General features: G+C 47.1%; 1 protein-coding gene across 1 annotated transcript in view; it reads right to left on the reverse strand.

The window, feature by feature from the left end:
• tspearb (thrombospondin-type laminin G domain and EAR repeats b) overlaps positions 1-16322 on the reverse strand; it is an 81877-nt gene that overhangs the window by 32843 nt on the left and 32712 nt on the right. Inside the window, exons 7-8 of the mRNA XM_070874895.1 lie at positions 12651-12883; positions 11865-12051 (exon numbers count right to left, since the gene is read on the reverse strand). Coding sequence (XP_070730996.1) covers positions 11865-12051; positions 12651-12883 — 420 coding nt within the window. The remainder of the gene's footprint in view (positions 1-11864; positions 12052-12650; positions 12884-16322) is intronic.

Raw genomic sequence — 16322 nt, forward strand, 5'->3', positions numbered from 1 at the left:
GACTTCATCTAACTCCCTTTTGAATATATTTAGTGAATTGGCCTCAACTACTTTCTGTGGTAGAGAATTCCACAGGTTCACCACTCTCTGGGTGAAGAAGTTTCTCCTTATCTCGGTCCTAAATGGCTTATCCCTTATCCTTAGACTGTGACCCCTGGTTCTGGACTTCCCCAACATTGGGAACATTCTTCCTGCATCCAACCTGTCCAAACCCGTCAGAATTTTAAACGTTTCTATGAGGTCCCCTCTCACTCTTCTGAACTCCAGTGAATACAAGCCCAGTTGATCCAGTCTTTCTTGATAGGTCAGTCCCACCATCCCGGGAATCAGTCTGGTGAATCTTCGCTGCACTCCCTCAATAGCAAGAATGTCCTTCCTCAAGTTAGGAGACCAAAACTGTACACAATTCTCCAGGTGTGGCCTCACCAAGGCCCTGTACAACTGTAGCAACACCTCCCTGCCCCTGTACTCAAATCCCCTCGCTATGAAGGCCAACATGCCATTTGCTTTCTTAACTGCCTGCTGTACCTGCATGCCAACCTTCAATGACTGATGTACCATGACACCCAGGTCTCGTTGCACCTTCCCTTTTCCTAATCTGTCACCATTCAGATAATAGTCTGTCTTTCTGTTTTTACCACCAAAGTGGATAACCTCACATTTATCCACATTATACTTCATCTGCCACGCATTTGCCCACTCACCTAATCTATCCAAGTCACTCTGCAGCCTCATAGCATCCTCCTTGCAGCTCACACTGCCACCCAACTTAGTGTCATCCGCAAATTTGGAGATACTACATTTAATCCCCTCGTCTAAATCATTAATGCACAATGTAAACAGCTGGGGCCCCAGCACAGAACCCTGCGGTACCCCACTAGTCACTGCCTGCCATTCCGAAAAGTACCCATTTACTCCTACTCTTTGCTTCCTGTCTGCCAACCAGTTCTCAATCCACGTCAGCACACTACCCCCAATCCCATGTGCTTTAACTTTGCACATTAATCTCCTGTGTGGGACCTTGTCGAAAGCCTTCTGAAAGTCCAAATATACCACATCAACTGGTACTCCTTTGTCCACTTTATTGGAAACATCCTCAAAAAATTCCAGAAGATTTGTCAAGCATGATCTCCCTTTCACAAATCCATGCTGACTTGGACCTATCATGTCACCATTTTCCAAATGCGCTGCTATGACATCCTTAATAATTGATTCCATCATTTTACCCACTACTGAGGTCAGGCTGACCGGTCTATAATTCTCTGCTTTCTCTCTCCCTCCTTTTTTAAAAAGTGGGGTTACATTGGCTACCCTCCACTCGATAGGAACTGATCCAGAGTCAATGGAATGTTGGAAAATGACTGTCAATGCATCCGCTATTTCCAAGGCCACCTCCTTAAGTACTCTGGGATGCAGTCCATCAGGCCCTGGGGATTTATCGGCCTTCAATCCCATCAATTTCCCCAACACAATTTCCTGACTAATAAAGATTTCCCTCAGTTTCTCCTCCTTACTAGACCCTCTGACCACTTTTATATCCGGAAGGTTGTTTGTGTCCTCCTTAGTGAATACTGAAACAAAGTACTTGTTCAATTGGTCTGCCATTTCTTTGTTCCCCGTTATGACTTCCCCTGATTCTGACTGCAGGGGACCTACGTTTGTCTTTACTAACCTTTTTCTCTTTACATACCTATAGAAACTTTTGCAATCCGCCTTAATGTTCCCTGCAAGCTTCTTCTCGTACTCCATTTTCCCTGCCCTAATCAAACCCTTTGTCCTCCTCTGCTGAGTTCTAAATTTCTCCCAGTCCCCAGGTTCGCTGCTATTTCTGGCCAATTTGTATGCCATTTCCTTGGCTTTAATACTATCCCTGATTTCCCTAGATAGCCACGGTTGAGCCACCTTCCCTTTTTTATTTTTACGCCAGACAGGAATGTACAATTGTTGTAATTCATCCATGCGGTCTCTAAATGTCTGCCATTGCCCATCCACAGTCAACCCCTTAAGTATCATTAGCCAATCTATCTTAGCCAATTCATGCCTCATACCTTCAAAGTTACCCTTCTTTAAGTTCTGGACCATGGTCTCTGAATTAACTGTTTCATTCTCCATCCTAATGCAGAATTCCACCATATTATGGTCACTCTTCCCCAAGGGGCCTCGCACAATGAGATTGCTAATTAATCCTCTCTCATTACACAACACCCAGTCTAAGATGGCCTCCCCCCTAGTTGGTTCCTCGACATATTGGTCTAGAAAACCATCCCTTATGCACTCCAGGAAATCCTCCTCCACCGTATTGCTTCCAGTTTGGCTAGCCCAATCTATGTGCATATTAAAGTCACCCATTATAACTGCTGCACCTTTATTGCATGCACTCCTAATTTCCTGTTTGATGCCCTCCCCAACATCACTACTACTGTTTGGAGGTCTGTACACAACTCCCACTAACGATTTTTGCCCTTTAGTGTTCTGCAGCTCTACCCATATAGATTCCACAGCATCCAAGCTAATGTCTTTCCTAACTATTGCATTAATCTCCTCTTTAACCAGCAATGCTACCCACCTCCTTTTCCTTTTATTCTATCCTTCCTGAATGTTGAATACCCCTGGATGTTGAGTTCCCAGCCCTGATCATCCTGGAGCCACGTCTCCGTAATCCCAATCACATCATATTTATTTAACATCTATTTGCACAGTTAATTCATCCACCTTATTGCGGATACTCCTTGCATTAAGACATAAAGCCTTCAGGCTTGCTTTTTTAACACCCTTTGTCCTTCTAGAATTTTGCTGTACAGTGGCCCTTTTTGTTCTTTGCCTTGGGTTTCTCTGCCCTCCACTTTTCCTCATCTCCTTTCTGTCTTTTGCTTTTGCCTCCTTTTTGTCTCCCTCTGTCTCCCTGCATAGGTTCCCATCCCCCTGCAATATTAGTTTAACTCCTCCCCAACAGCACTAGCAAACACTCCCCCTAGGACATTGGTTCCAGTCCTGCCCAGGTGCAGACCGTCCGGTTTGTACTGGTCCCACCTCCCCCAGAACCGGTTCCAATGCCCCAAGAATTTGAATCCCTCCCTGCTGCACCACTGCTCAAGCCATGTATTCATCTGCGCTATCCTGCCAATCCTACTCTGACTAGCACGTGGCACTGGTAGCAATCCCGAGATTACTACTTTTGAGGTCCTACTTTTTAATTTAGATCCTAGCTCCTTAAATTCTTTTCGTAGGACCTCATCCCTTTTTTTACTTATGTCGTTGGTACCAATGTGCACCACGACAACTGGCTGTTCTCCCTCCCATTTCAGAATGTCCTGCACCCGCTCCGAGACATCCTTGACCCTTGCACCAGGGAGGCAACATACCATCCTGGAGTCTCGGTTGCGTCCGCAGAAACGCATATCTATTCCCCTCACCATCGAATCCCCTATCACTATCGCGCTCCCAATCTTTTTCCTGCCCTTCTTTGCAGCAGAGCCACCTACGGTGCCATGAACTTGGCTGCTGCTGTCCTCCCCTGATGAGTCATCCTCCCCAACAGTACTCAAAGCAGTGTATCTGTTTTGCAGGGGGATGACCGCAGGGGACCCCTGCACTATCTTTCTTGCACTGCTCTTCCTGCTGGTCTTCCATTCCCTATCTGGCTGTGGACCCTTCTGCGGTAAGACCAACTCACTATACGTGATACTCACGTCATTCTCAGCATCGTGGATGCTCCAGAGTGAATCCACCCTCAGCTCCAATTCCGCAACGCGGACCGTCAAGAGTTCGAGGCGGATACACTTCCCACACACGTAGCGCCCAGGGACACCCGAAGTGTCCCCGAGTTCCCACATGGTACAGGAGGAGCATATCACGTGACCGAGCTCTCCTGCCATGTCTTAACCTTAGATACCCTTAAATTGGTAATAACAATGTTACAGTTCACTTACTGATATAAAAAAGAAAAGAAAAGCTACTCACCAATCACCAGCCAATCACTTACCCCATTGGCTGTGACGTCACTTTTTGATTACTTTCTACTTCTATTTTGCTTTCTCTCCCGCTGTAGCTGCAGCGGTCGCCTTTATAGGCCGCTCCGTCGCTGCTTCCGCCTCTCACCAACTGCCGCTGGCTCTCGATCTCCCGCTGGGCCTTTATAGGCCGCTCCGTCGCTGCTCCCGCCTCTCACCAACTGCCGCTGGCTCTCGATCTCCCGCTGGGCCTTTATAGGCCGCTCCGTCGCTGCTCCCGCCTCTCACCAACTGCCGCTGGCTCTCGATCTCCCGCTGGGCCTTTATAGGCTGCTCCCCTCTCACCAACTGCCGCTGGCTCTCGATCTCCCGCTGGGCCTTTTATAGGTCGCTCCCCTCTCACCAACTGCCGCTGGCTCTCGATCTCCCGCTGGGCCTTTTATAGGCTGCTCCCCTCTCACCAACTGCCGCTGGCTCTCGATCTCCCGCTGGGCCTTTATAGGTCGCTCCGACACTGCTCCCGCTGGCTCTCGATCTCCCGCTGGGCCTTTTATAGGCTGCTCCCCTCTCACCAACTGCTGCTGGCTCTCGATCTCCCGCTGGGCCTTTATAGGTCGCTCCCCTCTCACCAACTGCCGCTGGCTCTCGATCTCCCGCTGGGCCTTTATAGGTCGTTCCCACCTCTCACCAACTGCTGCTGGCTCTCGATCTCCCGCTGGGCCTTTATAGGTCGCTCCGACACTGCTCCCGCTGGCTCTCGCTCTCCCGCTGGGCCTTTTATAGGTCGCTCCCCTCTCACCAACTGCCGCTGGCTCTCGATCTCCCGCTGGGCCTTTTATAGGTCGCTCCCCTCTCACCAACTGCTGCTGGCTCTCGATCTCCCGCTGGGCCTTTTATAGGCTGCTCCCCTCTCACCAACTGCTGCTGGCTCTCGATCTCCCGCTGGGCCTTTTATAGGCTGCTCCCCTCTCACCAACTGCTGCTGGCTCTCGATCTCCCGCTGGGCCTTTTATAGGTCGCTCCCCTCTCACCAACTGCCGCTGGCTCTCGATCTCCCGCTGGGCCTTTATAAGCCGCTCCCCTCTCACCAACGGCCGCTGGCTCTCGATCTCCCGCTGGGCTTTTATAGGCTGCTCCCCTCTCACCAACTGCTGCTGGCTCTCGATCTCCCGCTGGGCCTTTTATAGGCTGCTCCCCTCTCACCAACTGCTGCTGGCTCTCGATCTCCCGCTGGGCCTTTTATAGGCCGCTCCCCTCTCACCAACTGCCGCTGGCTCTCGATCTCCCGCTGGGCTTTTGATAGGTCGCTCCCCTCTCACCAACTGCTGCTGGCTCTCGATCTCCCGCTGGGCCTTAAGAGGTCGCCCCCCTCTTACCAACTGCTGCTGGCTCTCGATCTCCCGCTGGGCCTTTTATAGGTCGCTCCCCTCTCACCAACTGCCGCTGGCTCTCGATATCCCGCTGGGCCTTTTATAGGCTGCTCCCCTCTCACCAACTGCTGCTGGCTCTCGATCTCCCGCTGGGCTTTTGATAGGTCGCTCCCCTCTCACCAACTGCCGCTGGCTCTCGATCTCCCGCTGGGCCTTTTATAGGACGCTCCCCTCTCACCAACTGCTGCTGGCTCTCGATCTCCCGCTGGGCCTTTTATAGGCTGCTCTCCTCTCACCAACTGCTGCTGGCTCTCGATCTCCTGCTGGGCCTTTTATAGGACGCTCCCCTCTCACCAACTGCCGCTGGCTCTCGATCTCCCGCTGGGCCTTTTATAGGCTGCTCCCCTCTCACCAACTGCTGCTGGCTCTCGATCTTCCGCTGGGCCTTTATAGGCTGCTCCCCTCTCACCAACTGCCGCTGGCTCTCGATCTCCCGCTGGGCCTTTTATAGGCTGCTCCCCTCTCACCAACTGCTGCTGGCTCTCGATCTCCCGCTGGGCCTTTTATAGGTCGCTCCCCTCTCACCAACTGCCGCTGGCTCTCGATCTCCCGCTGGGCCTTTTATAGGCTGCTCCCCTCTCACCAACTGCTGCTGGCTCTCGATCTCCTGCTGGGCCTTTATAGGCTGCTCCCCTCTCACCAACTGCTGCTGGCTCTCAATCTCCCGCTGGGCTTTTGATAGGCTGCTCCCGCATCTCACCAATGACCTCGACTTGCAGCACCAAGCAAATGATCCACACAGTCTCGAACCCGGCAGGCACTGTCCACAGGATAGCGCCCACCACAGACAAAACTGCAGAACATGGCTCTGCCCGGGGCAGAGAGCATGGACCTCGGGATCCTGGAGCTCAGAGTCCGCCGAGGGGGGCCAATCAAGCAGCACCATGCTGGCATTGTGGAGAAAGCCATGGGGCTCACCGGTGCAGGTTTGCGGAGTACACGTGCAATACCTGCCACGTTAAAGGCCACCTTCAGCGTATGTGTAAAAGAAATCAGACTCACCATGTGGCTGAGGAGATGGGGGATGATCCACTGTTCAGCGAGGAGCAGGTAGAAGAAGATGAGTTGTTGGGATTGTACACGTGCACCGATGATTCGCCCCCAATGATAAGTGAAGTAAAAATCAACGGAGTCCCTGTGAGTATGGAAGTGGACACGGGCTCGGGTCCGTCGTTAATGAGTCGGAGAACTTTTGATAAACTGTGGATTAACCCAGCTGCATGACCCAAGCTGGTCCCGGTCACGGTGAAGCTGCGTACCTACACCAGGGAACTGATACCTGTTCTTGGCAGAGCGATGGTGCAGGTATCCCACGGGGACGAGACGCACGCTTTACCTCTGTGGGTCATTGCAGGCGATGGGCCGACACTCCTCGGCCGGAGGTGGATGGGGAAGGTCCGTGGGAGCTGGGAAGACTTCATTCCTCCACAGGCTGCTGCTCCCCGGGGTGCTGCCGTGCCCCGGGTCCCCAGAGAGCAGCGCCGACCGAGCTGGAACTGCAGCCTCAATCCACCCACAGGTGATTCTCTGGCTACGATTAGACATAATACTGTACAACACCGTATCTCACTATTTAGCGCCTTGGGACGATTTATTACATTAAAGGCGCTACATAAATGCAAGTTGTTGTTGTATACACCATTGTTTAAGATGGTGAGCAATGGGTCCTAGGTTTGTAGGCGAGTCCACCAAATAAAGAATATCATCTGCAAAAAAGGAGCACCACAAATCTTTCAGAAATGCCTGGAATTGACACTCTGAGGTACTCCCTTATGAACCCTTCCAACACATCAACAATGAAGATGTTGAACGGGACGGACAGTGGCAGACAACATCGCCTCACTCTTCTTTCAAGAGAATTCAGCGAGTCTCCAATCCACCCTTTACATAGATCTTGGAGTTGTAGTACTCGTGCGGATTAAATTCAAGAATTGGGCACGAATTTCCGCAATCTGCATCTGCTTCAATGTGGACACACGAGGCTCTAGGTTGATAGCTATACAAAAATTGATGAAAGCAACGCAATTGGGTTTCCTCTGAGCTCCATAAAGCCACAATCTGCCTTATACAGTCCTCGTGTCAGCTGTGGCTCGGTGGAAAGCACTCTCACCTCTGAGTTTCAAGGTTGTGGATTCATGTCCCACTCCAGAGACTTGAGCACAAAATCTAGGCTGACACTTCAGTGCATCATAGAATCATAGAAGGGTACAGCACGAAAGGAGGCCATTTTGGCCCATCATGTCCAGGCTATCCAACAAGAGGCTATCCAGCCTCATCCCACTTTCCAGCTCTAGGTCCATAACTCTGCAGGTTACAGCATTTCAGGTGCACATCCAAGTACTTTTTAAATGTGGTGAGGGTTTTTTCCTCTACCTCCCTTTCAGGCAGTAAGTTCCAGGCCCCCACAACCCTCTGCATGAAGAAATTTCCCCTCAAATCCCCTCTAAACCTTCTATCAATTACTTTAAATTTATGCCCCCTGGTTGTTGACCCCTCTGCGAAGTGAAATAGGCCCTTTCTTTCCACACTATCTAGGCCTCTCATAATTTTATACACTTCAATGAGGTCTCCCCTCAGCCTCCTCTGTTCCAATGAAAACAAATCCAGCCTATCCAATCTGTCCTCACAGCTTAGATTCTCCACTCCCGGCAACATCCTCGTAAATCTCCTCTGTACCCTCTCCAGTGCAATAGAAACATAGAAAATAGGTGCAGGAGTAGGCCAATTGGCCCTTCGAGCCTGCACCACCATTCAATGAGATCATGGCTGATCATTCCCTCAGTACCCCTTTCCTGCTTTCTCTCCATACCCCTTGATCCCCTTAGCCGTGAGGGCCATATCTAATTCCCTCTTGAATATATCCAATGTACTGGCAATAACAACTCTCTGCGGCAGGGAATTCCACAGGTTAACAACTCTCTGGGTGAAGAAGTTTCTCCTCATCTCAGACCTAAATGGCCTACCCCTTATCCTAAGACTATGTCCCCTGGTTCTGGACTTCCCCAACATCGGGAATACTCTTCCCGCATCTTACTGTCCAGTCCCGTCAGAATCTTATACGTTTCTGTGAGATCCCCTCACATCCTTCTAAATTCCAGTGAATAAAGGCCCAGTTGATCCAGTCTCTCCTCATATGACAGTCCAGCCATCCCTGGAATCAGTCTGGTGCACTCCCTCAATAGCAAGAACGTCCTTCCTCAGATTAGGAGACCAAAACTGAACACAATATTCCAGGTGAGGCCTCACTAAGGCCGTGTACAACTGCAGTAAGACCTCCCTGCTCCTATAGTCAAATCCCCTAGCTATGAAGGCCAACATACGATTTGCCTTCTTCACCGCCTGCTGTACCTGCATGCCCACTTTCAGTGACTGATAAATCATGAAACCCAGATCTCGTTGCACCTCCCCTTTTCCTAATCTGCCGCCATCCAGATAATATTCTGCCTTCATGTTTTTGTCACCAAAATGGATAACCTCACATTTATCCACATTATACTGCATCTGCCATGCATTTGCCCACTCACCTAACCTGTCCAAGTCACCCTGCAGCCTCTTAGCGTCCTCCTCACAGCTCACACTGCCACCCAGTTTAGTGTCAGCTGCAAACTTGGAGATATTACTCTCAATTCCTTCATCTAAATCGTTAATGTATATTGTAAAGAGCTGGGGTCCCCGCACTGAACCCTGCGGCACTCCACTAGTCACTGCGTGACATTCTGAAAAGGACCCGTTTATCCCGACTCTCTGCTTCCTGTCTGCCAACCAGTTCTCTATCCAAGTCAATACATTACCCCCAATACCATGTGCTTTGATTTTGCACACCAATCTCTTGTGCGGGACCTTGTCAAAAGCCTTTTGAAAGTCCAAATACACAACATCCACTGGTTCTCCCTTGTCCACGCTGCTAGTTACATCCTCGAAAAATTCCAGAAGATTTGTCAAGCATGATTTCCCTCTCGTAAATCCATGCTGACTTGGTCTGATCCTATCACTGCTTTCCAAATGCGCTGCTATTTCATCCTTAATGATTGATTCCAACATTTTCCCCACTACTGATGTCAGGCTAACTGGTCTATAATTACCCGTTTACTCTCTCCCTCCTTTTTAAAAAGTGGTGTAACATTAGCTACCTTCTAGTCCAATCACGTCCTTCCTGTAATGCGGTGACCAGAACTGCACGCAGTACTCCAGCTGAAGCCTAATCAGTGTTTTATACAATTCAAGCATAACCCCCTGCTATTATATTCTATGCCTTGGCTAATAAAGGCAAGTATTCCATATGCCTTCTGAACCACCTTATCTACCTGGCCTGCTACTTGCAGGGATCTGTGGACATGCACTCCAAGGTCGCTTTGTTCCTCTACACTTCTCAGTATCCTACCATTTAATGTATATTCCTTTTCCTTGTTAGCCCTCCCCAAATGCATTACCTCACACTTCTCTGGATTAAATTGCATTTGCCACTGTTCTGCCCACCTGACCAGTTCTTCTTGCAGTCCGCAGCTTTCTTCTTCATTGTCAACAGCACTGAGAGAATGCGGTGTATGTTTTTCAGATGCCCCGACTGCCCTCCCAGGTGGACAGAAAAGATTCCATGGCACTATTTTGAAGAGCCTGGTGCCCTGGCATAGCCAATATTTATTCTTCCAGCAACATCACCAAAAACAGATTATCTGTTCATTACTGTTTGTGGGAATTTTCTGTATGCATATTGGTTGTTGTGTTTCCTATGTTACAACAGTGAATATACTTCGTTGGCTGTAAAGTGCTTTGGGATGTCCTGATGTTGTGATAGATGCTGTATGAAAAGTCTTTTTTTTTTCTTTCTTTTGAGCGCATAATCCAGCATGTTCCTTCCTGATTATTCCACAGGTTTCCAAAATATTTTAGAAACATGACATGGAAAGAACCAGCTTAAGAGCCACTATTACAAGAGTGGGTCTTGAACCCACAACCTTGTGACTGAGAGGCAAGAGTGCTACCACTAAACCAGAGCTGACACATAACTATTTTGCTTCATGTTTTCACTGCATCAGATTCATCTTGATAGGAACCAGAGGTGATTTCTTGAAAGATAATACGGCCAAGAAAAACCTGTACATTTTATCTGGCACTTTCAACATATAAAACAAAGCTTGATCTATAGCCATCAAAGTGACTTGAGTTTGCTTCCCGGCTGCCAGGTAATTTGATCATCAGATAGCACGGAACAGATGTGACGGCACATGCGTGGAAGGGATCTCTGTGACCTCTTGGGGGCTACCTTCGGGGGAGGGGGAAGGCAGCATGTGATATTCCAATCCCAACCCGACTACTGCCAGAAAATGCTGACATTCGGTTTATATGGGTGGTCTTGGTAGGTAAGTTTGTCTGCCCCTAACATATGCACTCTGATTATTACAAACACATAAGCAAACATTTAATACATCGACATGTATCTGGTAGGAGAATACTCCAAGGTGTTTTTCTGCAGTTACAAATTCATTGCTCCTCTTGGTCTTTGGAAGAGAATTTGAGCCAGTCTCTGGCTTTAGAAACCCATTAACTTGAGTAGTTATGTAAAAGATTTAGGAAGGCTCGCTTTCTGCTCAATGCTACTGTCTGGTCCCTGAGTGCGTATGTCGTCTGAACAGGCCCTGACCATCCTGGGCCTGTACTAAACCTCACAGGTGTATACCTCATTGCGTCAGATTCAACCCTGCTTCCCGCATCACACAGCCCGAGTTTTTGATTCCAGACAAGGAACCCTTTTTTTTAAATCATAGGTGAGTACAACAAGAAGTGGCCTCCTACCGGACATCAGCCTCTCCCTGTTGACTGGGGAGACCGCTCTTTCTGATATATTCTGTATTATGTACACCTAGGCAAAATAGGAATATAGAAACAGGAGTAGGCCATTCAGCCCCTCGAATCTTTTATATCATTCAACTAGTTCGTGGCTGATCTGTATCTCAACTCTATTTACCTGCCTATCCCTTAATATACTTGCCTAACAAAAATCTATCTATCTCAGTTTTGAAATTTTCAATTGACTCCCAGCCTCAACAGGTTTTTGGGGGAGAGAGTTCCAGATTTCCACTACCCTGTGTGTGAAGAAGTGCTTCCTGAATGGCCTAGCTCTAATTTTAAGGTTATGTCCCTTTGTTCTGAGCTCCCCCACCGGAGGAAATAATTTCTCTCTATCTGCCCTATCAAATCTTTTAATAATCTGAAACACCACAATTAGATCACCCTTCAATCATCTATATTCAAGGGAATACAAGCCTAATCTATGTAACCTGCCTCATAATTTAACCCTTTAAGTCCCAGTATCCAGTGGAGCCCAAAACTGAACACAGTATTATAAATGGAGTGTAATCAGACCTTTATATAACTGAAACAAATCTTACACCCCTTTGAATTCCAGCTCTCGAGATAAAGGCCAACATTCCATCAGGCAAGAAAAAAGGCGGCAACTCGTAAGACAAGATAGTTAACAGCGTACCTTCACGATGATTGGCTACAGCAAGGAAGGTCTCCCCATTGATCTGGAAGGCCTCCCAATCGCGTGCACTGTGGGTTGCTAATCTCTGGTACAAAACAAACTGCAGCTTCCTCTGGCTCCATCTGTAGATGACTGAATACTCCTGTTTCTGTTCATTCTTTTCAAAGTTGGCCACTGCTAAGAAGACCTGAAATGGTAGAGTATTAATAGAGTGCAGGGAGGGGAAGAGCATCTCTAAGATACTGGTAGAGGAGCTCCATAGCCAGTCCTGACTCCCCTTCTTAGTTCCATTTCCACAGTCAAAATGTAGAAAACAGGAATCCGATTAAACTCTGCAATAGAAAGTCTCCATATCAAATGGAGCCCCATCATCTGCACAACATGTAACTGCAATGCAGACTCTTCTACCCCAGAGGAGATCACTTCCACTCCTTCTGTTCTCTGTTCCATACAGGGATATTGAGGAACAATGTATGCACTCATTTTAACAAAAGCACCTTGCTCCAAACCAAGGATTTGATACGGTACAGAATCGATTTGAATTTCCAATTTCACCTGGACCTAGGTGAAAGAAAGAAATAACTGTATACTGTACCTCACACCTTTCACTATAATCAGATTAAAATAATGAAAATAACCCAATTACTGTCCGTGTAAAGGCAGTGCACAGAAGGATGTGGCACAAACACATTAAGCATCTCTACGTAAAGTTCATCAATGAAAACCAAACCCATTTCTCTAGCCTGATGTCTGAAATCTTAAAACGTTTTTCTTTTCCCACTGTACCTGAGGGCCGATGGAGAAGTGTTTCCAGGCCTGTGCTTCGTACGTTGTGATGTTTTGATATGGCTCAAATTTCCCGTCCAACCATTTGAAGATTGTCGAACCGGGCCGAGGCTTCTTATTGGCTGTGGCAGCAAAGAGTCCAACATCCGGGATCTCGAAGATCTCAACATCAAGTGTTTCTGAGTTAGTGACCACATTTTGATAGTCCTCCACATAATCTAGTCTTTCTTTAGCTGGAGAAATTTTTAAAAATACAATATGGTGAGATGACACTTCATCAACTGAGCCAATATTGATAGTGTTGTGTCTCTCAGCCATTCCAGGCCCCAAAATAGGGGGGAAAGCCCGGAACTATGATGGTGCATTGGCTAAGATTAGACACTCTCTCCAGGGAATTCAAAGAAAGAAATAACAACTTGTATTTATACAGCGCTTTTCACGACCTCAGGACATCCCAAAGCAAATCACAGCCATTGAAGTACTTTTTCACTGTTGTGCTGCAGGAAACGTGGCAGCCAGTTTGCACACAGGAAGATCCCACAAACAGCGATTTGCCAATAACCAGATAATCTGTTTTAGGGATGTTAGTTGAAGGATACATATTAGCCAGGACACCAAGGAGAACTCCCTGATTTTCTTCAAAATAGTGCCATGGCACTTCCTCAGTACTTGCACTGAAGTGGCAGCCCAGATTATGTTCACTGGAGCGAGATTTGAACCCACAACCTTCTGACTCAATGGCAAAAGAACATCCACCGAGCCATGGGCTGACACCACAACTTTCAGTGTTATCAATGGCCCAATTTAAAGGGGCTCTGTACTCTGTCCCTGGAAGTGTGCAAACATGGTCGATGCCAGGGATTCTCAACCGGGAATCCACGAACCCCTAAGGGTCCTTGAGAAGGTTTCAAGGGCTCCACCAAATCAGCATCTTTCAAGAATAAAATCGTTTTAAAAATCCAATTATGCGATAAAAATTCTGCTGCGTTATTGTTGCTACGCACAGGGAGCACATTTCAAGACATTGTGCACTCCAAACATAGGGAGAAGCATAAGATGACGGAGAGAAGTAAAAAAAGGATGTGTCACTACCACCACTGCAGATGTTGGAGGAGAGGATAGGAGACCCCGCCCCCTCTCTGCCCCCAGATCCGTAAGCACTGCCCGCCTTGTTTAAATTGGTTAAGTGGAGCAACAGATCGGTGGGATTTGATATCCATTTTTATTGGGCGGAGAATTAACCAGAGTGTGGGTGAATGTTCGGCTGACTTCACCTTTCGCTCTTTATGTGGCTGCTTGGCCATGGCAGCTGTTTACAGAGCTGAGCACGGCACAGACGGCTGATCACACTGCCCGCTGCTGCCACCGCTGGGAGCTCGCGGTCCCAAGTCTGTGTCCCAGGGGCATCATTTATGCGAAGTGTGGATGGTTGATCTTTTTTAAATATATACCATTTTGCATTGGGAAGTGAGCCTGGAGCTTCATATATGGTGATCCATCAGAAATTTTTCTTGTGGGATCCTGCAGTGCTCAAATTTGCTGTTGGTTTTTACCACGTGACAGGAAGCACTCAACACCAGCAGCAAGTTTCACGTTAAGTAAGTAAAACAAAAATAATAATAAATCTATATGCTTAATTGTATAGCTACTTTTTATAAAGAAAAAATACTTGTGTCACAGGACGTCCGTGGAATTTTTATAATGCGGGAGAGGGGCCTCAGAAGCAAAAAGGTGAGAGGGTCTATGTGACAATGGGCTGGTACAAGCACCACACTAGTTTCTCCATGTGACCCTAAAGACCCAAACAGCTCTGAAGCAGACAGGTACTGTTCCGTCACCAGGAGTTCCCCACTTTATCCACAGATTAAAGCTCATGCTTTTGAACCCAAGGTTCCAAGCCACAATTAGAATTTGCTGCTGTTTCTGCATGTATGGTGCAGTCGTAAGATTCCATCTTTATGTCCATTTCAAAGTTAAACCCAATTGTAACATCTTCAACTCCTCGGGCTGTATTCTGAAATATTTTTGTCCAAAAAGTAATTATTTCCAGGCTTTGGCAGACAGCCCAATTTGTGTCACATACTTCACACATTGTTAGTAATTTGCATTGATAAAGATAGGTAAATAAAGGCAGATCTGCCTTGACATGCTGTTAACCATGCAGTCTGTTTTATAAGCACCGCTGTTGTCTCTTAATAGTGACTGTGGAGAGATGTGCATTGCAGTTCCTGCTGTCTGTATACAGACCAGGCGTGATTTAGTTTCATCTGCAATTTGTAGCTGTATTTTTTTAAATGATTTGCATGGTGTCTGTGTGACTGTGTTGAAGTCTATCCCTTAAATCTTAAACTGTCTTAGACGATTCACCCATCACCCCTGGGCTAGCAAGCCAATGTAGGTCAATGAGCACAGGGATGATGGGTGAATCGTCTAAGACAGTTTAAGAATTAAGGGATAGACTTCAACTCAGTCACACAGAGAATTTTAAAATTCTCATCATTGTTTCCAAATTCCTCCATGGCCTCGCCCCCCACCCCCTTCCCGCCCCCATTTCTGTAATCTCCTCCAGCCCTGCAACCCTCCAAGATATGCGCTCTTCCAATTCTAGCCTCTTTTGCATCCCCCACTTCCTTTACTCAACCATCTAGGCCGCAAGCTCTGGAATTCCCTCCCTAAACTTCTCTGCCTCCCTACCTCTCTCTCCTTTAAGATGCTCCTTAAAATTTACCTCATTGACCAAACTTTTGGTTAACATATAAATGCAAGTTTTTGTTGTCTGTGCTTTTAAAGAAGTGCCGCGCTTTATTTAACTTGGACTGTGAGCACGGAATGAGAGTCCATGAATATAAAATTTATTGAGCCTCAATCAAGGTTCGAGAAGAAACTATTTTGTCATGGAGTCGTGGTACATGGAAAGGACCTTAGCAGAAACAGTCAATGTGGCATCAATTAGCGCTTTCAAATAGGAATTGGATTAAATATCTGGCTAGGAATGCGACTGAAGGTTATGGGTAAATAGAGACAATGAAATAATCCATAGAACACCATGTTTCCTGTCCTGTAGTCAAGGAAAGGTCAAATGTAAAAAGCAATCAGCCAGAGTTGAATAGTGGAGATGTGGAAGGGGTTGAAAACTCTGGAGATTTGAGGATCAGAAGATGGTTCTGTCAATCTCCTCAGGAGGTTAGATGGGTAGGTTTGAATTCATGATGTAAGAAGTGAGCTTCATTACTTGAAAAGCCTTTTTGTTGTTTCTCCATTTTTACCTTCTTATTTGGTTTAATTTCAGCTTAAGGAAGGCCTTATGAATAGCTATTACTGGATTTTTGAAATATTGTTTAGCAAGATTACAAATTGTAATTTTTTAAAATATTAAAGTGCTATATTCAACGCCAGCTGAGGTAATCTAGCTGTTTGGTGGCTTGTTTCTGAAATCAAACTGAGTAAAAGATTCAGCAGAAATCTTGGGGGTGATTTACTGAATATTCAAGAGCAGCAGGGAACCTCATTTGTGCATATCGGAAAATTGCTCGTGGGAACTGATGGTGTTTTCGACACTAATTCTGCTTGAACTAGTGTCAGTTGATAGCGCTCTCGCTTCTGAGTCAGAAGGTAGTGGGGTCAAAGTACCACTCCAGAAACTTTACAATAAAATCTAGGCTGACACTTCAG

This window comes from Pristiophorus japonicus, chromosome 3 (assembly GCF_044704955.1).
Source record: "Pristiophorus japonicus isolate sPriJap1 chromosome 3, sPriJap1.hap1, whole genome shotgun sequence".
NCBI lineage: Eukaryota > Metazoa > Chordata > Chondrichthyes > Pristiophoridae > Pristiophorus > Pristiophorus japonicus.